The sequence below is a fragment of the Fundulus heteroclitus genome, chromosome 9 (genome assembly GCF_011125445.2).
Source record: "Fundulus heteroclitus isolate FHET01 chromosome 9, MU-UCD_Fhet_4.1, whole genome shotgun sequence".
NCBI classification, from domain to species: Eukaryota; Metazoa; Chordata; class Actinopteri; order Cyprinodontiformes; family Fundulidae; genus Fundulus; species Fundulus heteroclitus.
Genome location: NC_046369.1, coordinates 3791383 through 3816481, shown reverse-complemented (window position 1 = coordinate 3816481; position 25099 = coordinate 3791383). Strand labels below are relative to the sequence as shown.

Genomic DNA, 25099 nt, shown 5'->3' with positions numbered 1-25099 from the left:
GACACCTTGTGGCAATGATGAATGGTTAACTTTATGATGAAACCAACTTTAAGTCTGGGGATGATGAAGCTGAGACAGTGAGCCTGGGAATACTGTAGCTAAAGTGAAAGCCCCCCAAAAAACTGTGGGATTTTATACATGTCATCTGAGGTTTGCAGGCTTCTGTGTGCATGTGCAACATCTATAAATGTATTAAGTCCAAGCCTCATGTAGAGGATACAGAGGCTAAAAAAAACTTTTCAGACATCAGCAAAGATGTTTGCTATGATAAAAATAGTTCATTCTTAATTTTTTTTTTTTATGCTTATTTGATCCTGCTTTGTTTGTGCGGCTAGTGGGACGTATCCGAGCTGTCGTTGGGTGGGAGACACTGCCTGCCAGCCCATCGCTGTGCCAGTCACCAGAAAGATAAAAGTCAGCCAAGAATAGCTAATTTTGACATTCTAATTATTTCTTCGGTGATGAGATTTTGGAATATGGGAGGATGCTTGGTTATCACTTGAAACCTGACATTGGTTCCACATCAGGGTGCATTAAAAGAAGCAGCATTTGGAGTTCTGTTGTGCTTGAAGCTTTTCCCTTTATCCGTATGCTATGCAGACCCCACGCCGTTGGTAATATTATTCAGTGTCTCTATACCCCTAGCTCATATTATGGCTCATATTATTTCGGTCCATTCCGCTGGCTTAATGGTTTTTACGACCGCCCATTACTAAGGGGTGGTCCTGTTTCGGTTGAATTTGCATGTTATCTAAGCCATTACAGGCCTTTGTTTGGTATGGTATAAAGCTTGTTACTCATCATTACTCCAGACTTTTTGAATTGAGAAAGCTTCCGGGAGAGGAAGCGAAACGTCTTCAACTACGGAAAACAAGTCCAGTTGCTTTGTTTTTTACCTTTTTTTGGAAAACTCATATTATGGAGTACTACAACAATTCTTGCCGTTTATTACTGTATGCTGATAACATGCAACTTTATATTTCTGTCACCTCATGAACAGATGCCCTTACAGTCACTTGGGTCTGTCAGTCTGGGTTCATAATATAAATAATAATTTCCTTCAACCCATTGCAGATAAAACGGCGTAGTTGTCTTTTCTACCAAAACATGCAAATTTGAATATTGACACTGAATTCCAATCAATTATTCTAAATACCAACAGGTATGCAATAAACGTTAGTGTTGTTATGGATTCTGGCCTAATTTTAACAGCCTCTTTAAAAATCAATCAGGCAGCAGCAGGTCATCCAACATCCTGCTGGCAGTGTCCTGACCAGTACCAGTAAAACAGATCAGACCGCTCCAGTCTCTAAATTCCTACAGCAGCACCCCATTTGCCAAAGGATAGATTTTAAAATTGTGTAATTGGTTCATAAAGCACTGAGTGGTCTTTGCTCTAAGTTGTTAGAGTTGCTTGTTGAATATGAACCTTACAGACAACTCAGGTTATTGGATACCCCTTCACTTAATGTTTCAAGGACCCTAACTGAATAAAGGCATGCAACATTTATTTTCTATTCTTATCAGCTCTCCATTAAACTTCCTGAAAACCCAAGAAAGGCAGGAACTGCCAGCTTATTTAAACCAGCACTAAAAAAGTACAGGTAAAATATTCCTTTATCAGTTCATTTGATCATATCTACCTTCTGTTGAATCATTTGTTTTATAAGATGCTTAAATTTTACCATGTTTTTTTTCTTTACAGTTGTTGTTTTTTTCCGGCATGAGTTTTGAGTTACATCTTATTTTAGCGATTTAGCCTGAATGTTTGAAGAGGCCAACACTGCAGAGGACTTTTCCACGACTGGAATAATTGAGCTAATAGTTATTTTGTCATTTGGGAGGACTCTTCCCAACGCAGTGGCGTCTCTGGCACGATAAGTTAAGTGGGGCACAAAAACTCAACACCTATCAGTAGCAGCTAATTTTTCTTTGATTAAAACAATCTGACTTTGATTAACTTTAAAGAAAACAGACAAATTAGCAAAACCAATACACTAGAAATGACATTTTATGTAAGCTAAATGTAACACATTTTTATACATAAAAATATAAATAAAGCCTCCCTAATAATGTTAATTTATTGAACAGAAAGATTCACATAAATCCTTCAATGAGCTCGCAAGGACAACCAACACTTGGCTGTTGCACAGTTTCCGGCAGAGCGTAAACGTAATGTGTGCATTTCCAGCATTTTGATTGGACGATCCGAGCTTGGGGCCTTAGGATTTGTGCCCCACAGCTACTGAGAGTGTGTTGGGCATGCACATTTTCAGAAATTCGTTATTTAGACAAACATTGGGGGGCCGGCCCAAACATCAAGGTGCAGACAAATGTTTACAACAGAATAGTATTGGTAAGGGAATCTGTCTTTTTTTTTTTTACAATATTACTCTATAAAGAATGATCGTTTTCATGCTGATTATTAAACATAGAGCTCCACAGCAACATCTGACGCCACAGCTCCTACACCCAATATGGATGGAAAAAGATTAAAACAAGGCCTGATAGCAAAAACAAAAGAAGAGGAACTTTATCTGTCCTATAGCTTCATACTGTAAATTGAATGCTTTTCATTTTAAATACACATGTGGCAAGATAAAAAAAAAACAGTTGAGATGACTTAAATACATTTGTATGTATCGACTTATTATACATTTCCAAATAATCACTTTTTGACACAAAATTAAACCCGTTAATAAGCATCTTATTCCACCAAGCACTTTAATTGATCTGAAAGCAAACCTGTATTTAACTCTCATTTTACAGAAGCGAAAAAGAGAAACCAACAGCTCGGTCGACACAGACAGGCGATAGATAGACAGAGAGAGCAGTAAACTCATCCGTAAAACACATGGAGGTCATTGTCTTCTTATAGATAACATTACAGCAGCTTCATTCAGATACTCTGGCTCACAGCTGAGGCACAGCCCTTCAAGTTAAAAGGCTGCAAGCTAGAATTTCACCACAGACTACAAGATGGGAAACAGGAAGGGTCTTTGTCTCAACAGAAAACCGAATGGGACTCTCAGTTACCGTTGAACTTTGTGTTTTAGCCTGAGGAAGGGCTTTTCCCCAGCTGTTGCACAAGTAGATGGACCTTCTATAGGAGGGTTAGATGTTCCTCTGAGTTCATTGACCTCATTCCTGTGCAAATTCTCAGTTATCCGGGTCATCACAACAGCAAACAGGCTTAAATTGGAGGCAACCGGACCTTCGTTTCGTTCTTTCTGAAAATGTTTCAACACCTATCCAGGAGCGAGTTGGTGGCTCACTCAAGTGCGAGCCACCAGAACTGACAAAGACTTCTGGATAGGTGTTGAAACGTTTCCTGGACTATTGGTCGCATCAGTCAAAAAATGTGTCATTAAGAGGAAAAAAACATGTCGCACCAGACTATACATATTTATTTTGACATTTTTTTCACACAATCTCCATCTCTTGTGGCTATAGACGATAATGTTTACTCCTTGGTTCATATTACCATTTAAATTTGATATATAAGTTGCACAAATCGCAGGACCGGCCAAAATATGAAAAAAGTGCAACGTATATTCTGAAAAATGAATAATCACAGTCACGGTAAAAAGATCATCGATGCACTCTAAATTCTCATGTTTGTGTGTTTTAAATGTATCGTGTGATTTGGGGTGTACTTAATGTTCCACAAGCTTTTTAATTGTGGCTTTGTCCCTATTTAATAAATAATGACATGATGGAATCTGTGGTGTAGGGTTTTGCACACTGGAGGTCAGATTTATATGTCGGCTTGTCGGCAGGCTCCTTGCTAACACACAATGGAGTTTTAAAGTTATTTCTTCTCATCGTTAGAAATGAAACGATCACTGTCCCCGTTAGAACACACTGAGCTGCCCAAGTCTACCTTATGCTGATCTAATCCCACCAACCTCTGTGAATGAATACAGATTTATTCTGACATGTTGTGTGTGGCTGATGGTGTTGTATATGATAATGAAGATGCTGTGACTTCTGAAGTCTTATTACCAACCGGATCCATGGAGACCAAAGCGCTGCTTGGATGCAGCGTGTTTGGATGCTCTCCCTTGAGATTGTAGCAGTCTGCTCTTAGGTATATTGTGTGGATCCTATGCATTTTAAACTAGCTCAGGTATTGTCTTATACATTTGCTACGCGATATCATGTTGATTAAGGTTAGATTGTTTCTATGATTGTTTATTTTTTTAATAGCTGTTATTGATTGAACTGCATGATTATTGTCTGGCAAGGAAAACTAGGACAATTTGTTCAATGCATTACAAGTCAAAACATATAGAAAAAATATATATAGAAAAATTTTGTCCAATACATGATAACAATCCAACTGGCATAATTCTGAAGTAGAAGGAAAAGGATAAGTTTGTTTTTCTTGTGTTTTTTTTCCATAGCAGATCGTCAATAGGTTTAGGTCTGAAATTTGATCGGCCTTCTTTAACAATATGCTTTGTTTATGATCGTGTCTTTGCTAGAAGGTGAACCTCCACCTCAGATCCTTTGTAGTCTAAATCGTTTTGTTTTTTTTTTTTTTTTTTCTGGATTGCCCTGTATTTAACGTTATAAATCTTCCAATCAACTCTGACCAGAATCACTCTTCTTGCAAAATGCTGCCACTAACCATGTTCAAGATGGACATTGTGTGTTCAGGATCATGTGCTGTGTTGGTTTTCCACCACGTAACAGTTGCATGAAGGCCTAATGGTTCAGATTTGGTCTCCAGGACGCTAGTAGCAGCGTGACAGCCTTTGTGTTGACGTCATGCTTTACTCACATCGTGATTGATCGCTGCCTTTTTTCAGGGTGTGATCATTTTTATACATCAGTGTACAGACTTGCTGTTTGTACCATGCTATTTTACATATCTGGATGATAGATCTGAGAGATGTTCAACGCCTGGGATATTGTTTTATAAACTAACCCTGTTTTTAACTTGCCCACAACTTTGTCCTTGGTTTGTGTGGCGTTTCCCTCGGCTTTCATGATTCGTTGTTGCCTAATATTCTGTAACAAACCTCAGAGGCCTTCATAGAGCAGTTTATTTATACTCAGATTAAACTACACAGCTGGACTTAGTGTACTATTTAGGTATCTTTTAAAAGCAACTGGTTGCACTGGATTTTATTTAGGATATCACAGTAAATGCATCTATCAGATTAAAGTCCAATTAACGTGATTGCAGTTTAGACTTAGACTTAGACAAACTTTATTGTCATTTTGTATGCACAGAGTGCATACAGAATGAAATTTCATTTGCATACAGCTTAAGAATTTCAGTGAATTGCTGTGAAGTTTGTGTTATGATGTCGTTAAAAACATGACACGGTTTAAGGCATATGACTATGTTTTGAAGGTACTGTCTCAGAAAAGACTGATTATGAGAGTTAAGGTCAGCATATGTATATTGCATAATGTTCTGACATGAAATTCCTTGGATGGTGTCTGGTTTTTGTGTGTGTGTTTTTCCCCCAACACTATATTTAGCAGATCTATTAGTCCATACGACATCAGTTTAGGATGTAGTGCTGTAGCACTTTGTATAATGGCTGTCAATCAGCTGAAATGAAGCTATCAGACTGTTGAGCCTCAGATTCCATCAGCCCTTCATTTGTCTGTGGAGTACTAGGCCCCCTGGTGGTGATTGTAATATTACAATCCCAGACACATGGCTGCATGTTTTTAGGTTCAATGCTGGCCTTGCCAATGTAATATAACCTCTTTTATTTAGCTTTTTTTTGTCTAGCTCAATATGTGTAAATTTGTCCTTCATTGGGAATACAAATGTATTTATACACAGAGATTATTAGTTTAGTATAGCATCTAGTATTCATTTTCTGGACTTGTTCTTTTTTTTACAGAAATAAGGCTGACACTGTCCAAAAGTTCAGTCAACAAATTTGGTTACGTTAGACGCTCATAGTGTTATAAGGAGAATAATATTTCTTACACTTTACTGGGCCGCTTGATTAGTTTGATTTATACATAGACTAAGGATCAGATTTAATAAACTGCTTTTTAAATATATATTTTCATATGAACACATGATAAATAATTTCTAATGTGTTTTTGTAAAGTATGCTTATCAAAAAGGACTTAAAGGTACTGATAGTAAATAAAGGGCTTCACATTTGTATGGTTTCTGTGAACTACTTTCCCTAAGACGATCATGTTTATGGGGAAATGTTTGTATTTTCCACTGATATTATAAACGATATCAGGAGACAATGAGGAAGTATAGTTATAGAGGATTTATAGAAATGGATTTTCTCTAGTGAGAGATGGGTGGAAATCATTCTCGTGTCCTTGACGTCTCTTCACTCTCCAGCACATTTATTTGGATTTTTTTTTTTTTTTGCTCTTCTTCCTTCTACACTGCCTCGTTCTTTTATCAGCGTTCATTTAGCGCTGTGACGCTAACAGCCCATTCTCCCTGCTCATTCTCCCCTGACTTGGTGGTTTGCCTGCAGCGGTACTAGCACTTTACACAAGGAACACACATTCACGTCTATACCCGCTAACTCACAGAGTGTCCTACCTCACTCTCACCCTCTCTGCATCTCTGTGTGCTTTCTACACGGGTCCTCCTTTGCCCATATCACTCATTTATATATCTGGCCCTCTTTTTTTTTCTTTTCAGCTTGTTTTCAGGCTGGCTTTGGTATTAGTTGACATTATAAAAACACACAGCTTTTAGTCATAATTAGATATATTTGTACAAGTACAACTCTTCAGCCTTGGACATTAACCAACGGCTGCAATTGCTCTTTTCTAAATACCAGCTGCAGGGAGCTTTAAGCTTTATATTAACTCGTTAGGAAACATATTTTCCTTTTATTTGCTTCTGTGTTCATATATGTTGCAGTTACGACATTATACCCTTTTTCCTATTCATTAAAGGGTCTTCAATAATTTTTTATTAATAGATAGAAGAAAAAATCTCCATGAAAAGAATAAATACATTTATAGGAAAATAATAATGATTTGTGGCAATGTGAAGATATGTGTTTGTGACTATTGTACAGCTGAAACTCCCGATTCTGCTCCAGTTTCAACATTTTAGCTGTTGAGTTTAGTTTATTTATTGATATAATTTTGGTCAAATAGCTAAATATTCTACTAATGTAATAATAAAATGTTTCTCCAGAAAGATTTTGAATCAGGCACTTAATTCTTCATCTAAGTTAATGCTGTTAAACTTGCTTTATTTTAGGCATTGATGCTGGTGTTCCAGCATCTTCCAGTTTATAAAAAAAGAGGTTTGGTGGTTTATGGGTTGTCCTTGAACACTCTTATCCAATTTACTTACATCTGCAGATAAAAGTTTGGGGCAAATAGTTGAATCTGTTTGGGGCCATAGGGCTGTAGGATAAATTAGCATTGATAACAGCTGATGTTATTTTTTAACATATCGGTATGGGTCCAAAAAGTGAAAAAGGGCCACTATTAATGACAATATAAGTTTGCATCTTGCTGGTGTGGTATTTTTTGTTTGGGCATGTGACAGGCATAGTGAATCAGCAAAGAATTGTAGAATTCTAACTGAAGCAGAGACACCATGTTGGTGTTGTAGTCCTTTTTTATTGAGTTAAAAGGGTTTTATTACCAGCCAATATTCATATTGGATATTGATAATCTGCCCTAAACCTTGATATAAGAGCATCCTAAATTAAAAAAAAAATTAGGCTAGTATTTAGCTTCTGAATTGACCCAACCACAACTCTATAGAAAATCTAATAACACATTAGCTAATGTGTTATTAATACTCTTGTTAATTTGCACTGGTGTCCTGAGATTCAAGTTATTTAGCTAATCCCATAATACTTCTTTAAGTTGCCTCTTCAAAACTAAGTAAATTAAACAACCAGTGACATGTTAGACTACCAAAGTTTAAAGAAATTGCACTAAATAATTCCAATGCTTATAAATTATGTAATTCTCTGTTTTAAAAGTTCTTTAGATTTTTTTTAATTTGATGTCACTGGTTACAGAAACACACCTGGGCAGTTCTTTGAGCCTTGTCTATGCGTCTGGAAAAACAATACGAGCAAGCCAGTGAAAATGTACTCATTCACTTTGAAGCTCTCAGATATCTGTCAGGGAAGTAGGCCAATGCACAGAGACACTTAAACACTGTACTGGAGCCTGCCTTGTATAGCTTTAAAAGAACAAGACAAAGGTTGATGGAGGCGACTGTCTTCCACCAATCACAGTGCTCCTACTATTGTACACTCACATAAACTGTTTCTGAGCTCCAAGCGTCGGATCACTGTCCCTGGTCGCCTATCGATTAGTCATGCCTGGGTGCTGTCATGTGCAGAAGTCCAGGGAAGTCCCTAATTGGCCAGTCTGGGAATGAAAGAGACAGAGAGGCAGAAAGGGGCAGACATTGTCAGAGGGAGGTAGCAGAGAAAGATGAGGGAGGCTTAGACATAGACTTGTGAACATAGATACAGCCTGATACCAATTTATTCCTAGAGAAAGACTAAATTAGATTAGCATAAAGTGAGAAGACAAAGAAGATAAACCTGATTGGGAATTCAGTTGCTGGTTTTAGTTTGTACTTTTTGGAATATCTCAACCATAGCACGACCAGACCTGCCAACACATCTTGGTGAGGGCATGATATGCAGCAAGGTAGGTGGAAATGAGTTCCTGTCGGTAACTGATGGCTGCAGGAGAAACGTTGCCGAAGGAGTAGCAGAAATCTTTACTTGGAACGCCTGAACCGATACCACAGCCGAGGGACAGAACTGACAGGAGATTTGACCCAATCAAGTGGTTCTGCTACTTTTTTTCCTGACTTTAACTCTTCTCACAGATCCCTGACATTCACGGATTGTGGGAGGGTTAGTATGCTATTAAAAATGAACGTTTTCCTAAAGGAGGATGGTTTGCTTTTCAGTGATCCATGTGAAAGAAAAAAACAAACTAATGACCAGATTGAAGGGATTGTTTTGTAACTTTTGGATACTCTGCAGCTTTAGATACTGAGAAATCCTGATGTATGAGACTGGACATACAAAGATTTGCTAAGTCTGGAAAACCGTGATTGAAATTGTCTGAGGAGCTGCTTTTTTTGCCATTGTGCAACGATGTAGTACAAAAACACTACAAAGATAAAGGACGGAAGGGTCTTCGCAGGACTTTTTTTTTTCTCTAAATCTTTGTCGCAATGACCACTTATTTCCACAGCCATGAGTTTTGTTGCAGCCCCAAAAAGCCCAGCTCCTCCAAGGGGAAATCTGGCAAAGGAAAAGCCAAGTCAGGAAAGAGCCACTCCAAGCAGAACCAGAGTTTGCTGCAGATGCCAAATCACCAAATGCTGCACTCGCCGAAGCGTCTACCCCAGTCAGGAAAGTACAGCTGCCATTCTCAGAAACACCTGCTTCCCTCTCCCTCTCCTAGCTACTACCACATAGCATCACCATCTCAAAATCATCAGCTAGATCCACCGTCATCTACATGCCACCTGCTGCAGCAATCATCAAATAACCTTCTGCACTCGCCAAGCCACAACCTACTTCACGTATCTCCAAGTCAGCACCAGCTTCATGTGTCTCCGAGCCACCACCAGCTTCACCTGTCAGTGAGTCATCACCAGTTGCAGCATCCTGCTCAGAACCTTCAACAATGCTGCGCGCCAGCCTCACCGAGTCATCTGTTTACATCGCCCTCATCTAATCAAATCTACCAACAGCACCAGTGCCATTCATCCAGCCACCATTCACTGTTCCAGCAGTGCCAACAGCCGCAGAGCTGCCCTCCTCCTCTTCCTCATGCCTCCCAGTCTCTGTCCATCCATCCATTTCACTCACCGCAGCTACCCTTGTGTACCGGGCTGGAAGGTTATGGGTGGAGCACGCTGCCCACCACTCTGGTCACCAGGACTTCGAGAGGGAAGTTTCCCAACCTCAGAGATAGTGTGAAAAAGAGTCCCACCAAGAGCAAAGGCAAATTTGGTTGCAAGCCGTGGCCCAATGACACATATATCTGGACTGCACATTCTGCGGCTGCACATCCACATGTGCCGTTTGGACACCACTGTGTTCCAGTTCACACCCATGTGCAGGTAGGTTTACGTGTTTCTAGATTTTAAGACACTGATCAGGATCATGTACATCTGTTTTTTTCACTTAGAGATTAATGTTTTAATTTCTTTTTACCAAAAGCAAGGCAAAAACATAAGGTAGACTGTAGCACATTAAGTTAAATGGCATTTACTTTAATTTGATCATAACTCAATAGATAATCCGGGAAAGAAAGGAAGCAGTTACTTGAAATTATTATGTGTACTTAGTTTATATTGGTATTTTTTTTTATCTGTCTATTATTTGACAGTTTCATACATTGCATACTGCAGACATCACATATAGGTGAGACGTTATAATACTTGTGGAAAGGTGCAGAAAAAAATGAATAATAGGTATCCGTGGTTAGAATCTCCCAGTGAAAGTTATTGTTCTAAAACAAAAAGGCATGCCGTTTTGGAGACTATGCATTATATTTTTGATTACATTACATAAAACAATAACATGCTAACACTAAGTAGGTACCCTCTCTGCTCTGGAGTAAGAAGTTCCTGGGTTCAAATCTAGGCCCTTCCACAAGGGGTTTGCATGTTCCTCAAGTGTGAAGTCACTGTAGGTACTCTGACGCCCTCTCACTGTCTAGAAACATGTATTCATGCGTTCACAGACACAAGAGAATTCATCTTGTGCCGCCCTTCAACCATTTGTGTTCGAACCAAAAAAAGGTTTGGGCCAATCACGTTGCAGTATTGAGGTTTAAGAATAGTAAGAATACACAATTTCTTCTTTAAAAATAGAACAGCAAGATGATGCATTGACTAGCTTACCTTCTTGTGGTTTCTCTTAATGCGTGTTGCTTATGTTTTGATTTTATACCGTGAATGGCTAAAACCAACCTTTGGTAGGCGGGCACCAATCAGCTCAGAGAGTTCTGCTGAATGTCCCTCCTTTCCCTGAACTGATTGAAATGGAACAGACCCAGATTGATAATGTGCAGAACTAGAGTCTTACACGTTATCAATCTTTTTTGCCATGTTATTCTTGGGGACACGTTTGTTACAAAACTACAAGGTGTACTTTGTAGAAACCATCCACTTTCTGGGAGATTTATAAAGTTGTGGTGCTACCTGTGTCATCTACAAAGGTCTAATAAGACTATATTCTAGTACGTAGTATCCCAATTGAAATAGGAATGTCTTTATCTGCTGTCTATTGTATGCTTAAAATGCTGCATTTAACGAAGTATTACTTGGATGCCAAGCTTTTTTCTTTACCTTACAAAGTCCAGACATCACACCAGCTTTGATAAAACACTTTAAGTGGCTGTTATTTAGTTAAGTCTGTAACAGCAGAGTTTGGGACATTTTATAGCCTGCAGCATTTTAATGTCATTTGTCAACTGTCCTTTAAACAAAGCACACAAAGTTGCATTGTTAGCATCTAATTTTTTTCAGAACTCCTATCAGGTGTTGGTTGCTTTCCCTAAATGTGTTCCAAAAAGACTGAAATCACTTTCAGCATTGCAACACAAAAAAGGTATGAACATCCACCTGTAAAAGTGTTGCATACTCTCCAACAGTAAGCTGAGGGAAATAATACAACAGCAGCTGCCTGTTAAGGATGATTAGGTAGTAAGTGTGCTGTGGGTGCAATGATCAGAGATAGAAGCTACTGATACTCTGATTAGCGTGATTAGCCAGGCCATTCTGATTTGATTAGAGTCATGCTCCTTCTGATTATCTCATTAATCAAATAGAGTTTCATTGCAAATTAAGATAGACAGAGTGGGCTACCATGTTGCGAGCGGACTCTTGTGTATGTGCACTTGGCTAAACCAGACTGGTGCACAATATCACATTATAGAAGCAGCAGCATGAAGGATGAGACATCCAAGAAACAAAGGCTGAAAATAGTCATTTAAATACAGTTGGTGCTGTGGAATAATTTGGCAAGATGAGTATTTTTTTCATGGCTTTATGCACATTGTTACCACAGTCTCTGGCTTTGTATGTTTGGCTCCATTTTAATTAATTTTATCACCAACATCTATCGTGCATCATTTCATTTATTCTGATCCTTAATTGCTTTTTAATTACTTGTCTTGTTTTTGCAAAATGGCATGAGAGCTGAAGAAAATAACCATGTGCTATATACTCAAAACCATACACAAAACAGTCCGCCTATGCGTCGCATGGCAGAGACCTCTGTTTGAAGGAGTTAATCACTTGTTTGTCCATCGGTCTCTGCCTGACGAGACAAACCAGGGTTAGTCTGAATCTCCTCATAAGCTGCGGCTGGACTGAACCGGGTCATAATGCCATAATGACACAGCTGGTGTAACAGCAATTATATAACAACTAACAATCTCTTGCGCTGAGAAGCGAAACACTATCTGGATATGGATGCGGCGTGTGTTTATGCAGTTGTTATTATGGCCTTTTCACGTAACACAACTCAACCAAACACACACACACACACACACACACACACACACACACACACACACACACACACACATGTTCATTACATAAGCCTGTGGCCTGACTTGGCGTGTCAATGAAAACACCAGAGTGACCACATCTGACTGGTTGGATTTGTCGCTTTACAAATGACCCACACACAACCTCACAGACACACACACAAACAATATCATTACAGTTATGAAGGGGTCATGTAAGGTTGCCACAATGCAATTGACTGGTAAAAGTCATGTGGGTTCCTGTCAGTGATTTTTGAGTTTACCAACTGAGGTGACTCAGTCAGCATTATTGGTTTTAGCCAAGAATGGTTTATAATGCCATTTTGTGGTGGTTGCTTGCCAATGCCCTGGCAACACTTTGCTGCTTTATAGCAGTAGTTCCCAAAATTATGGTTGGGACAACACTGCAGGTCACGATTCAACAAGTAATTAAATTCAAATTTTTTTATAGCGCCAATTCACAACACATGTCATGTCGAAATAGAGGATATATGGATTTACAGTATAAATGCAACATTATATAATATTGGTTTTTGATATACTTAGTAATGGAGCTGGACAATATTTCAATATATATATATATATATATATATATATATATATATATATATCAGTTAACAGATGTGTGGTGTGATAGAAAAAAACACTTTTCCTTCTTTTCACATTCTAGCCTATCTTGTAGGTTAATACTACAGTCATTACATCCACTCAACCAATTGCAAACGCTCCGTCACCAAGCTCCGCCCCTTCAACCAGTTCAGAGAGCAGGTGTTCTTTTTCTTATCTTAAAAAACTTGCAGTTTTGGTAAAAAGTTGGGTGAATAAAGAGGTAAGTTTGAATTCAGTTTATAAAATAGATCATTAAAGGAGCTATAAGTAATATATCTGCTGTAAAATCATCAACCTAAATCGTTCTCATTTGTCTCCTGGTATGGAAGTAACATTCCCTCTAAACAATCAGTCCTCTCCATCAGCAAAGTCTGAGTCACGTTTTCCTCCTTTTTTTCCTGCTTTTTTTCTATGTTGTCCAGCCCTTCCTTTTATTATTGTGAAGTAATAGTCAGGGGTACAAGTGTCTTTTGCTGTTATTTTATGGGTTAGAAACTAGAAAAACAGCAAAACATCTGTAATGTTTTGCTGTAACATCATAATTATAATAAACGTGTATTTGTATACACTACCAATCAAAAGCTTGGACTCACCTTCGTCATTAATGGGTTTTACTTATTTTGATGACTTTTTACATTGCGGATACATTGTGAAGACATACATCAAAACTATGAATCAAAAGTATATAGAATTATGTATTAAGCACACAATCCAAACATCTTGTATATTTTAACTTTTTCTGAAAAAAAACAACAAAAAAACATTTGGTCTTTCAATGTTAGACCTTTTGGTTTTATATATGTCGTAATCTTAAGTTTGCAATTCTTATGTTTATGTCCTTGTCTTTACGAGGAACTTCAGCTATTTGATCAATTTCTTACATTTAGTTTTATTATGTGCTGACACAAAATTCAATGTTTGGTTGTTGTTTTCTTTTAAATAAATTAACATGAAATGTTATTTTGAACAAATAACAAGTGTTTACAATATGTGAACTGAAATGTTGCAGTGTTTTAGTTTGTTTTCTGTTGTACCTTCGGGCTTTCTTGTTTCATTTTAGGAAATGGTTGCATTATTTTGTTTTAGGTTTAGTTTTTTTTTTTTTTACAGTTTTTGTGATTTCTGAAGCTCATTATCTTTTCACGTGTCCAACATGAGCCAGTTTACCAGTCTAAATAGTTAAAAACACTTTTTATTCTTAGTACCTTTTTTGGGATACACATAGAGATGATAACAGCTGCGGCTGTCAGCCTGTCCTCACATTCTCCGTATCCATGAACTTCAGTCTGCTCCGCAGCCTCCCCCCTGTTCGCTCTCTGAACCTTCCCCCACTTTTGCTCTCAACCCTGCACATTTGTTGTTGTTTTTCTTTGTTATTTTCAGTGTATTCTGCTTGTTTGCATCTGTCTGCACCCTCTGCTCTTCATTGCTTTTGTTGAGCAGGCAGATTTACTCCTCCCACCATACCTATAATCCCTCTGAACGCTCCACAACCACCCCCACTCTGTTCCCATCTGGGATCAAGCATCCCGTCGGTTTGACTGACGTACAGTCACACACACGATGGACGGAGAGGGAGAAACCCATGGATCGGGATAGTGTGTGTGTATGTTGGGGGGGGGGGGGTAAAACGGGGAGGAGATAAAGGCGTAGAACAGGGTGGTTTGTTGAACAGATTAGAGGAAAGGGGTTGATGCCGCTACAGCTCTGCTACACATTTATACTTCGACGTCAGTGTGGACTCTCCGTTTGGTTTGCAAGCTTGTTTGATGCTGCTTTAGTTGGTTTGTTTTTTAACCTTTTGTTTCCTTTGGAGCACAGCGGAAGAGTTGTAGATCCTGGTCAGGGTAGCTATCGCAAAGGGGATATGTAGCAGAGGACTAGAGCTACGGACGGTGAACTTCTGTGGATAGAAAACAGGAAGACTAGAGAAAAAAGCTGTGGAATGACAGGATTAATACTACTTTTTTTTAAACATGAAGTGAACAAGGCACCCTGATGACATTCATCAGCTTGAGTGTTTTCTTTTATGGTTTTCTTACAGGGCTATGGCAGTTTGTGAAACTATTCATTTCAAAATAAAAATTGCATAAAGAGATAGGTTTCTAAGAAAAAAAAAACAAAATCCAGAATGTTACCTTAATCCAACCAACATACCTTAGGGTGATGCAGATTTAAACTGTGATAATATTCTACTTCTTGAATACAATGTAAACTGGTCAAATACAGTGTTGGAGTGCTTTGTATTGCAGCATCGAGTTGCTAAGAGCAGTTTTTGGCACCATAAAAGTGTTTTTTTTTAAGGGACGTAGTGTGGTTTTCAGTGTGGTACATTAGTACTGTCCACTATAAGGGCTGTGCAGTATGTCATGCGGCGTACGCGGTCGCTCCATGCTGGTAATCCATAGCAGATGTACTCAACATGCTGTACCAAAACCTGAGACGAGTAAGTTGCTAGCGTCGCTTTCTGCTCGACTTTCTCTGCCGCCGCTGTCAGGTTTTATTTTAAAATCACTGAGGTTATAATTAATGGATGACTCCTTTTCTTTTTCGCAGGCCAACCCCCCTCCAGTGGTGGTCAATACCGACAGCGTAGACACCCCCCCATATGTGAGTACAGCTTTAATTACATTGATTTGGATTTAATGAACAGTTTGCTTTGTATCTCCCTGATAATGACCTTTCAGCGACTAGTTCTAGATATGGAATATTGTTAGTGTTTTTTTAAGGAATTATTGAGAAAAGCTCAGAAATGGTAACTGATGGATTAAATATCATAGTGACACAGGTTTGTGTGTTTGTGTAGATAAATATTGTTCAGATCATGAGACCCAACATATATGGAATCTTTGGGCTTTGCATGTTGATAAAAAAGTACTCCCAATTTAAAATCCATATTTTGTACAGATCTGAGGTTTTGTGTTATTCTTCTATTTTGTCTTAATTTCTGTTTAAAAATGTTGGCTTTATTTTCATTTTTTTGTGGATTTAAACAGTTGATGTCAGATTTATGTAGCAGTTGATAAAATATGTTAAACTTTATTAGTTCACATAAATTGTTATCATGATTGTCTCAAAATGTATCAAAATGTCTGAAATATGAATTTTGTATGTTTCTGTAAGAAACATGCAATGAAACATTTAACAAAGTAAGGATAGTTTGTATAATAAGATACATTTACCCTCCAATCAAATTATTTTCATGTAATCTGGGATTATAATTTAATATTAATCACTCTAAGATCTGTTTCAGAATGAAGGAAAAAGAAAAAAAAAGTTTCTAAAATGTAGTTCCACATGTACAAAGATATCTTTCTTCTGAACAAGAAGACATTTTTTAAAGATACGTAACAGGTGACATTGCTTTCCTTAAAAAGTGCTTAAACATTGAAAGGTAAGAAAACATTACTAACAGATTGTGTTGCGATGTTATGATGTGAAAATAAAGTTGAAAGGGTAGAACTATTAGACATGGAATAAAAATGTAAACCTATTGTTTCAGACTTCTGAAAGACAAACCTTAAAAACATTCATGCATGGACAAAATATGTTGATGCATAAATATTCTGACAGGAAGTCAATACTTCCACTGCTGTGTCAAACTGAGGCTGTAAACTTTCTGCTCCTGCAACACAAAATTGTGTAATGGGTGTTAACGTCTCGGTCCAGTAAATGTGAGCTTTAAAGACAGCATCCCAGTTTAAACAGTACTCTCAGTCTAGAGTTAGATGATTCCAGATGTTGTCACACTGTTGGCCAGCTGCTGCAGGGAATGCATGCGTTGCTGTTGGATAATTTTATTATGTAATTACTGTGAAATTACACCCTGCTGGACTGAAATATAAAGAAATTACCAGCAGATAACTCTGACTATGGCTGATTAATATTACTGATTAACTGTTTTCCAATTTTATTTATTTTTTTGTGTGATAAAGGCCATAGCATGAGTGTAAATATTTCTGCAACTGTTAAATGACGATCTTGGTTCAAGAATAAAACATTATCATCTCACCATTATTTTTTTTTAAAAGGTTTTTTAAAAAAAATACAATTTGCGTGACAATGCTCAGTCAAAATGAAAGGGGCGGGTTTCTGTAGATGAGAGGAGGCACACAACACTTGGTGATTTAGGGGAGAGTGTTTAAAAAAAAAAGCAAAAATTCAAAATCTAAAGTAATCTGACTGCACAAAGACACAGATTACAGACAGGCGGATTACATAGGCCCCTGGGACGCCAGTTGACCACTGCATGACTGTGTGCCTGCTTGCTGTGCTGCATTAACTGCATCTGAAAAAAGATATTTAGCACGGAGAGGAGACGAAATGTCTGTGTGTGCTTCTCATTCAGTTCAAACGTCTGTCAATTTTGTCTATAGCCGCCTATCCATGCAGGGTTAGGTTTTAGAGTGAATACTGTGATTTGTGGACATTTCACAGGGCATGCTTTTAAACGTAGCATCAGAGACGCATCATCATGAAGGACGCATTAGGATTTACATTTTTGATCATATTTACAAATATGATCAAAAATCACTTTCACTATATTTGTTTTGTGACCTGTGTCACTGTATAAACACTTTGATCAAGTAATAGTATACCTTCTGCTGGGTCATTATAAGTGTTTTGTTTCCGTTTTAAACAGGAGCAATACCCTAGTTGTATTCATATAAACCCATGTTATACATGTGTTTATGGGCTGTACAGTACACACAGCTGGCAAAATGTTACTTTTTTTTAACGATTACAATAAATTACAACAACATTAAGACATGGAAATAGAATTAATGAAAGAAACAACTCTAAAAACACAGTAAAAGGGATATCAAAAGAATACATTATATTATTTTCCCTCCACAACTATAAGCTTTTCTGTCTTAGAAATGTCTCAATTGCTTTAAAAAGGCTTTTGAAAACAAGACAATTTCATTCAACAGCAAAGTTTGAGATATTTTGAGCTGGTTCAAAATGTAACTCTGGACCTGGGGAGTTATTACAGATACTTTGAAGTAGATTTTCCTACTTCAAAGTATCCTACTTCAAACATGTTTTTTGTCATGTTTTTCCATGACAAAACATGACAGTTTTGTCGTGTTTTTCCTTTGAAAACATGACAAAACTGCTCCTTTTGTTGTGGATTCTGCAAGGATTCAAATGTTTTTAAATCCGGAAGCTGCAATGAAAAAAAAATGCTTTGTTGATTGGTGTAGCAACCCACACAATTTATTGCACTGTCCGTCTCCCAGCAAACTATGAAAATGTTCGAAGTGGGTGGAACGTTCTGCCAACTGGAGGGATGTGAAGTGTGTCTTTCACATTTAAAGAGACAGCACCAAAACAAGTTGTTCTCAGGCAAAACCATGAACAGGGCCAACAACGGAGCTGTGGGGCAGCATTAACGAGGAATTCAGACCAAAGCATTGCAGTTCCAGTTTATATAGACCACAACTGGATGATTTCAAAGTCAAAAGGAAAGCAGTAAAAAGCATAATATTTCACCTTTAAATATTCAGTGTTAAATAAAAATTTCTAAATCCTCATTGAAGCAGTTATTTAAAGATATTAACTGTCCACCCTTGTTCAAACTGCTTGCACCATTTTATGAATGAAAAACATAGAAATAAAATATCTTTGATTAAATGTGTATAAATTAACACGTTAACAGTGAGCACATTTACATTTAGATTGAATATTCTGTGAATTAAGATGTAATTTTCTGTGATTTTAATTAAACTTTATTAAATAGTAGCTTATTGTTTATGTATTTTAATTTAGGTTTCTTTCATATTTTTGTCTCTCCAACAGGTCAATGGAACAGAAGCCGACTATGAATATGAGGAAATTACACTGGAGAGGGTAAAATAGTGTTGCATGCACTCTGTTTGAATTTTCCTTGCAAACACACACAAAATGATGCTGTTTAAATGTGTTATAAAGAGCGGTTTGGTTCTGACATAATGATGTGCACTGCCTTGAAAATGTATTTATACGCCTTGAACCTTTTCATGTTTTATTTCATTGCATTGCTACCTCAGTGTATTTTCTTTGTTTTCTGTGGGACAGACCAACATGAGGTAGAACATGTACCTGTACAGTGAAAAGAAAAAAAGATATGCAGCTTCAAAATCCAAAGTGATGAATGCATATGTAGTCAGACCCTGTTCATCTAAGACCCCTAAATAAGATCTGCAGCAAAAAAAACTGCTTTCAGCGTTCACCGAATTACCAGAGTGCGCCTATGTGTAGCTAAATCCCAGAATAAGTACAGCACCTCTGTGAGGCCACAGAGGTTTGTCAAAGAAGACCAAGGAACATCCCAGACAGGTCAGGGATAAAGATGTGGAGATGTTTAAAGCATGATTAGATTATAAAATAATATACCAAGCTTTGAACATCTCACTGGTCAATCCATGATCCAAAAATGGAAAGACAAAGGCAATCTTTAAAAAAAGGCAACCTTTAAAAATGACCACAAAAATGACTCAGGCCATGCTAGGAGAGCATTAATCAGGGAAGCAGCAAAGAGGACTTTGGTGACTCTGGAGCAGCTGCAGTGATCCACAGCTCAGGTTGAACAATTGTTGACAGGACAATTAGCAATTGTGCACTCCACAAGTCTGGCCTTTGTGTACGAGTGGAAATAAGAAAGATGTTGTTGAAAAAAGCTGTTAGAAATACAATTTGAGGAAGGCGCTGTGGGCTGATGGAACTTTTTTATGTGCAAAATTCTTTTTTCAGGGGAAAACTAACACTAAACTGATTATTTTTTTATTTATTTGTTAAAAAATATGATAATATCGTTTGGCTCAGTTCAAGGGTTAGAATAATTTTTGCAAGGCACCCTGCTTTAGTCAATCAATCACACATTTCAATTCGATATTATTTATATTGCACCAATTCACAGCACACGTCATCACAAGGCAGTTTGCAAAGTCACTGCAATCAAATAATTGTATATGACTTCCTCCTCTACCATCGTGTCATTGTTTATCTTCTCCATGTTTCAGCCTGAGCATTGGTCTAATTCTGAAACCTGCTCCTCTGAGCTCTCTGTTTCTCGGTCATCATCGTCCCTTTCCTTTCACAGTCCTCCACGATCCCTCTTCCCTGATTATATTCCCTTTATCTCACCCCCAAGCCTGTCTTTGTGCGCCGCTCTCTATCGGCCCATTCTCCTGTGACCTGGTTCTGTCTGCTTGACTGAATCTGCTTTAAAGACACCACGGACATACACGCAAACACAGCCACAGACATTACGCTGCATTTAAATCCATGACAGAACATGGGTCATGGGTAAAAGAATGGCTGCCGGCAGATAAGGTTTGCAGTGTGTGACATTATTTCACTGAGTTTATCTGTTCTGGGTAAGGCATGTTTTCCGTGGCTTAGAGGACAAAAATTAAAAAATATGACTCAAACTTATATACATTATATCATTTACACACCAAAATATTTTTTGTTGGCTATTGGCTATATTAAGACTTTTATGATGAATGCAGCTTCTTGGGTATTATTGATTTAATGAGGTTTTGCCAACAGGTTTTAGACAAGGAACTGTAAGATGATTAACAACATCTTATGTGAGTGACCCCTTAGTCTGCGACTTAAAGGTATTTAGCCACATTATATGCCTATAGAAAATATCAAAAACCATTTGATCATGATAAAATAAGGTTATATACACCAAGCAACCATCCTGATGGTGTATCAATAATCCTTTTTGAGCCTAAAATAACCTCAGCACCGGGCATGATGGGCAGAAATAAACAGATGTGGCCACATCTACTGGTAGTACCGGCATTAAAATAAAAAGGAATAAATCTCTATTAATAATATAACCTCTGTAATGCCTCGCGCCGGCTGCTTGGCATGATCGAAGACCAACCATTATTAATTCAAAAAAGTCGATCTAACAGCCACTCTAAGAGCCTCATATCACACTGCAAAAAGGAACTAAAAATAAGTAATATTTTCTTAAAATTAGTGTATCTGTTCTTGATTTGAGCAGCTAAATAAGATGATCAGCCAGTGGAATGAGATTTTTGCACTTAAAATAGGAACAACTCATCTCCATCATCTTGTTTCAAGTGCAGGATGTCTAATTATCTTATTTTAGGGGTCAAAATACTCATTCCATTGGCAGATAAGATTATTTACCTCATATCAGTTAATTCTGCGGTTGCATCCCGACAGCTTAGCTTTAGTGTCCGTTTTTTTTTTTTTTTGCGTTTTTTTTTTTTTTCACTGGCTCTTGGATCATTGTTTCCATTACTTCATTAGGGGATGCTAAAAGCTGTTTGCTGCTTCTTGGTTTATCCCCTGCTGCACATGCGCAGTAGGTATTTCTGTTAAAATCGTAACTATACACGAAAGGCTTTATTTACTAACAAACTGAGCAAAAACGAAGCATAAAACGGCAAAATAATAACTAATACGCCAGCAGGAAGTGATGATCTTTCATAAAAACTGTGGCTCAGTTGTTTTGATGTTATAAAACCCCTATATACTTTTAACACCGGTTACTGGCCCATGCCTTTTTATTATAATATGTTCCAAATCATTTTACATGCATGCCGAAGATTTATCAAATTAATACCAGACTTTCAAATCTTTGACACACATCTAATTTCATCTGCTGTATGTTTTCATTTCAAAGTATTATTAGTGGGATTTTTTTTATCACTAACATGAACTTTGGTTCTGTCGTTATGAGCAGGGTAACTCAGGACTGGGCTTCAGTATTGCTGGTGGCACAGATAACCCCCATATTGGAGAAGACCCCTCAATCTTTATCACCAAGATAATCCCGGGAGGAGCTGCAGCCCAGAATGGACGACTCAGGTAGAAGCACATTCTTGTTTTGTTTTTTTACCATAGCTTAAATTAATTGTTGATATTTACTATTTACCATTGGGCTTAATCCTAACTAAGCTAACAGGTACAAGATAAGATAAGATAAGATAAGATAAGATAAGATAGGCTCTATTGATTTCATAGTGGAGGAATTCACTTGTCACACATCGGCTTAATAAACAAAGAAGGTGCCAAAAGGAGGAAAAGGTGCATAAGGTTTTGATTCCGATAGGACATTTTAAACGACTGCTCAAAAGTTTGGAAATGAGATCTATGGTTTGTAACTGTTTTATGAAATTCTAATTTAGATAGATTTTATTGTAAACTGTAATGTAAATTGTAATGTAATCTTTTACCGCTATCTTGGCCAGGACTCCCTTGAAAAAGAGATTGTTAATCTCAATGGGACTTTTTCTGGTTAAATAAAGGAATAATAATAAAAAAGGTATATAGAGTGTGTCCACATATATACAGTATATACTTTACCTTACTTTAATAGCATGTTCTCTATGCCAATTTGAAAAGTGACTAATACACACAGGCTTGGTGTGACGTCATATGTATTCCCCAGGAAACATTGAATCCTAAACTAATAATTATACATTTTGAAAAACTTTGATCGACTTAAATGTAAAGTGTAACTTAAGAACTGCTCAGTTACATTTGTTAAAAGCGCTTTGTTTTTAAGTAAATGCCTAATGTGGGATTTCTGTCGTGCTGAATGGTGATGCTCCTATTAAAGTTATTTAATTAAAATGCTCAGAGCGATGCTCTTGTGATAACAGAGGAGTTTATTTTCAGTGTCATGCCTTACACAATCCATAATATCGCCATGCAGGGTGAATGACTGTATAGTTCGGGTGAATGATGCCGACGTCAGGGAGGTGACTCACAGCGGGGCAGTGGAGGCACTGAAGGAGGCAGGAGGACTGGTCCGGCTCTGTGTACGACGAAGGAGGAGCCTGACCGAGAGGATCTTGGATATTAAACTGGTCAAAGGGCCCAAAGGTGAGACATATAATATCTGATTTAAATATAATGACCAGAAGTTATGCTTAAAATGAGCAAGAATTGATAGATTTTGTTTTTCAGTCCTCCCAATCAAGAATTTCCATAAAAAAATATTGGTTGAAATGTGGTATGAAAACATCCAAATGAGCTCACTAATTTTATAATTTTAAACAGAAAACTAATTTAGAATTAACCTTCTTGGATCAAGTTAAAACATTTCATGAAACAATGATTCAAAATATTTTACAATAGACACATTTTGAACTGTGTAAAGTTCCCAGAAGTATTGTAAGTTCTGGGAAAACACATTTTATGAAGTTGTTCATTAAAAAGAACATTTACTTGTATGTTGGAAGTAATGTCAAGCGTACGATTTCTCTCAGGTTTAGGGTTCAGTATAGCAGGAGGCGTTGGAAACCAGCACGTTCCTGGTGACAACAGCATCTACGTGACTAAAATCATCGAGGGAGGAGTTGCACACAAAGATGGACGGTTACAAATAGGGGATAAACTTGTTGCTGTAAGAATCCACTTTTTTCTTCATAAACTCCTCTTAAACTTAACTTATGCAATGTCTCTGATTAAAAAAAAATTAAATTATGCTTCTTTTTCTCTTTTATATCAAGGTAAATGCTTCTTGTTTGGAGGAGGTAACTCATGAAGAGGCAGTCGCTGCTCTAAAGTACACTCCGGACGTGGTGTACCTCCGTGTTGCCAAACACAGCTCCCTTTTCATCAACGACAACTTCCCTCCACCTGATGTCACTAACTGTGAGTTACAAACCTGAAATATTTCTAAGCACACTACTGTAAAGTCCTCCGTCAGCGGATTAACTCTGTGCACTTTCAATAGTAAGATTAAAAACCTTTACAGTGCCACTGAGCACTTTATTCACCAGGGCATAAAAGTCATGTTAATTTTGGGCCTTTAATGAATCATTCCAATCGTTCTTTTTTGTGTGGAATTATTAAACAACTAATAAATTAATACTAATTGCAGTTTGTTAAGCATTTCCATGGAGAAGTTATACAGAAAATAGTTTGTATGTAGCCTCAATAATATATATATATTTTTTTTTATTATGTCCTATGTTGCAGAGAAGCTATAGACTTTGCCAAGCGTTTGTATTCATTGTGGCAAAATATTTCCCCACACTTTTTAGAGATGGCAGAGCAGAATTAGGTAGTTTCTGAACACAGACTCACAGATCTTCAGTATGGTTTAGGTCAGGGGCATCCCAGAAGCTTAATTTTAGTTTGGTTTATCATTCCTTTCCAGTTCCAATGTGTGTTTGAGATCATTGTCCTGTTGGCACACCCAGCTGTCTCCAGGCTTAAACCATCTACCTGACTTAAGAGGAAAGGAGATCGGGCCTTTTCTGTTGTTGCTCCTATTCTATGGAACAATTTACCTTTCCAAATTAGATCTGCCCACAGCCTGGATCAGTTTAAATTGCTTCTCAAAACTCATTTTTATTCTTTGGCCTTTATTTGAAGTAGTGTTTTAATACTCTGTTCTTATCAATTTGCGTCATTGTTGTTCTTGTACAGCACTTTGCTGCAGTTTTACACCTGTTTTTAAAGTGCTGTATAAATACATTTGACATCGACATTGACATTGACATTGTTGGAGAAGTTAAATTAATTCTTAATTATTACATACATTTTCTGCACTGCCCTTGTACAACTGGCATCTAAACAGAGCCTCATAATTATGCTCCTGCCACCATGTTGGACAATTGGTACAATATGTTTCAGTTTGAAAGCCTCACCTTGCTTCAAACGTGCTTCTTGTCATAGTGGCAAATGCTTCAGTCTTTTTTCACGTCTGACCATGAGACTTTCCTCAGAGGCATTTGGCTTAACCATGCGGTAGCTGCACATTTTACCAGAGGTGGGAGCTCCCTCAGTTTCTTGTGATGAAAACTTGCTTCATGGTTGAAAATCAAACTGATGATCCAGGTATCGTTCATCAGAGATACACAGAGTGGGCCAGAGGGTTTGATGGTTAGAGAAATATGCAATGCCATAAATCCCCTTTTTCTTGACTATTCACCTTATTTGCAATTACACCCCCTATCCCCACCCTTTATGAGCTAACACATCTCAT

The 25099-nt window shown here is 37.6% G+C and overlaps 1 protein-coding gene across 10 annotated transcripts in view; it reads left to right on the top strand.

The window, feature by feature from the left end:
* Positions 1 to 25099, top strand: part of LOC105936938 (discs large homolog 1-like protein) — a 136944-nt gene that overhangs the window by 65246 nt on the left and 46599 nt on the right. For 8 of the 10 annotated variants that reach the window (XM_036140854.1, XM_036140856.1, XM_036140855.1 and 5 more), the window contains 6 exons: positions 15685 to 15738; positions 18931 to 18981; positions 21842 to 21966; positions 22817 to 22986; positions 23373 to 23509; positions 23616 to 23760. In XM_036140854.1, the coding sequence (XP_035996747.1) occupies positions 15685 to 15738; positions 18931 to 18981; positions 21842 to 21966; positions 22817 to 22986; positions 23373 to 23509; positions 23616 to 23760 (682 nt within the window). Of the gene's footprint in view, positions 1 to 9116; positions 10082 to 14709; positions 15575 to 15684; positions 15739 to 18930; positions 18982 to 21841; positions 21967 to 22816; positions 22987 to 23372; positions 23510 to 23615; positions 23761 to 25099 lie in introns of those variants that run through there. The other 2 variants (XM_036140858.1, XM_036140863.1) reach the window with 2 other exon arrangements.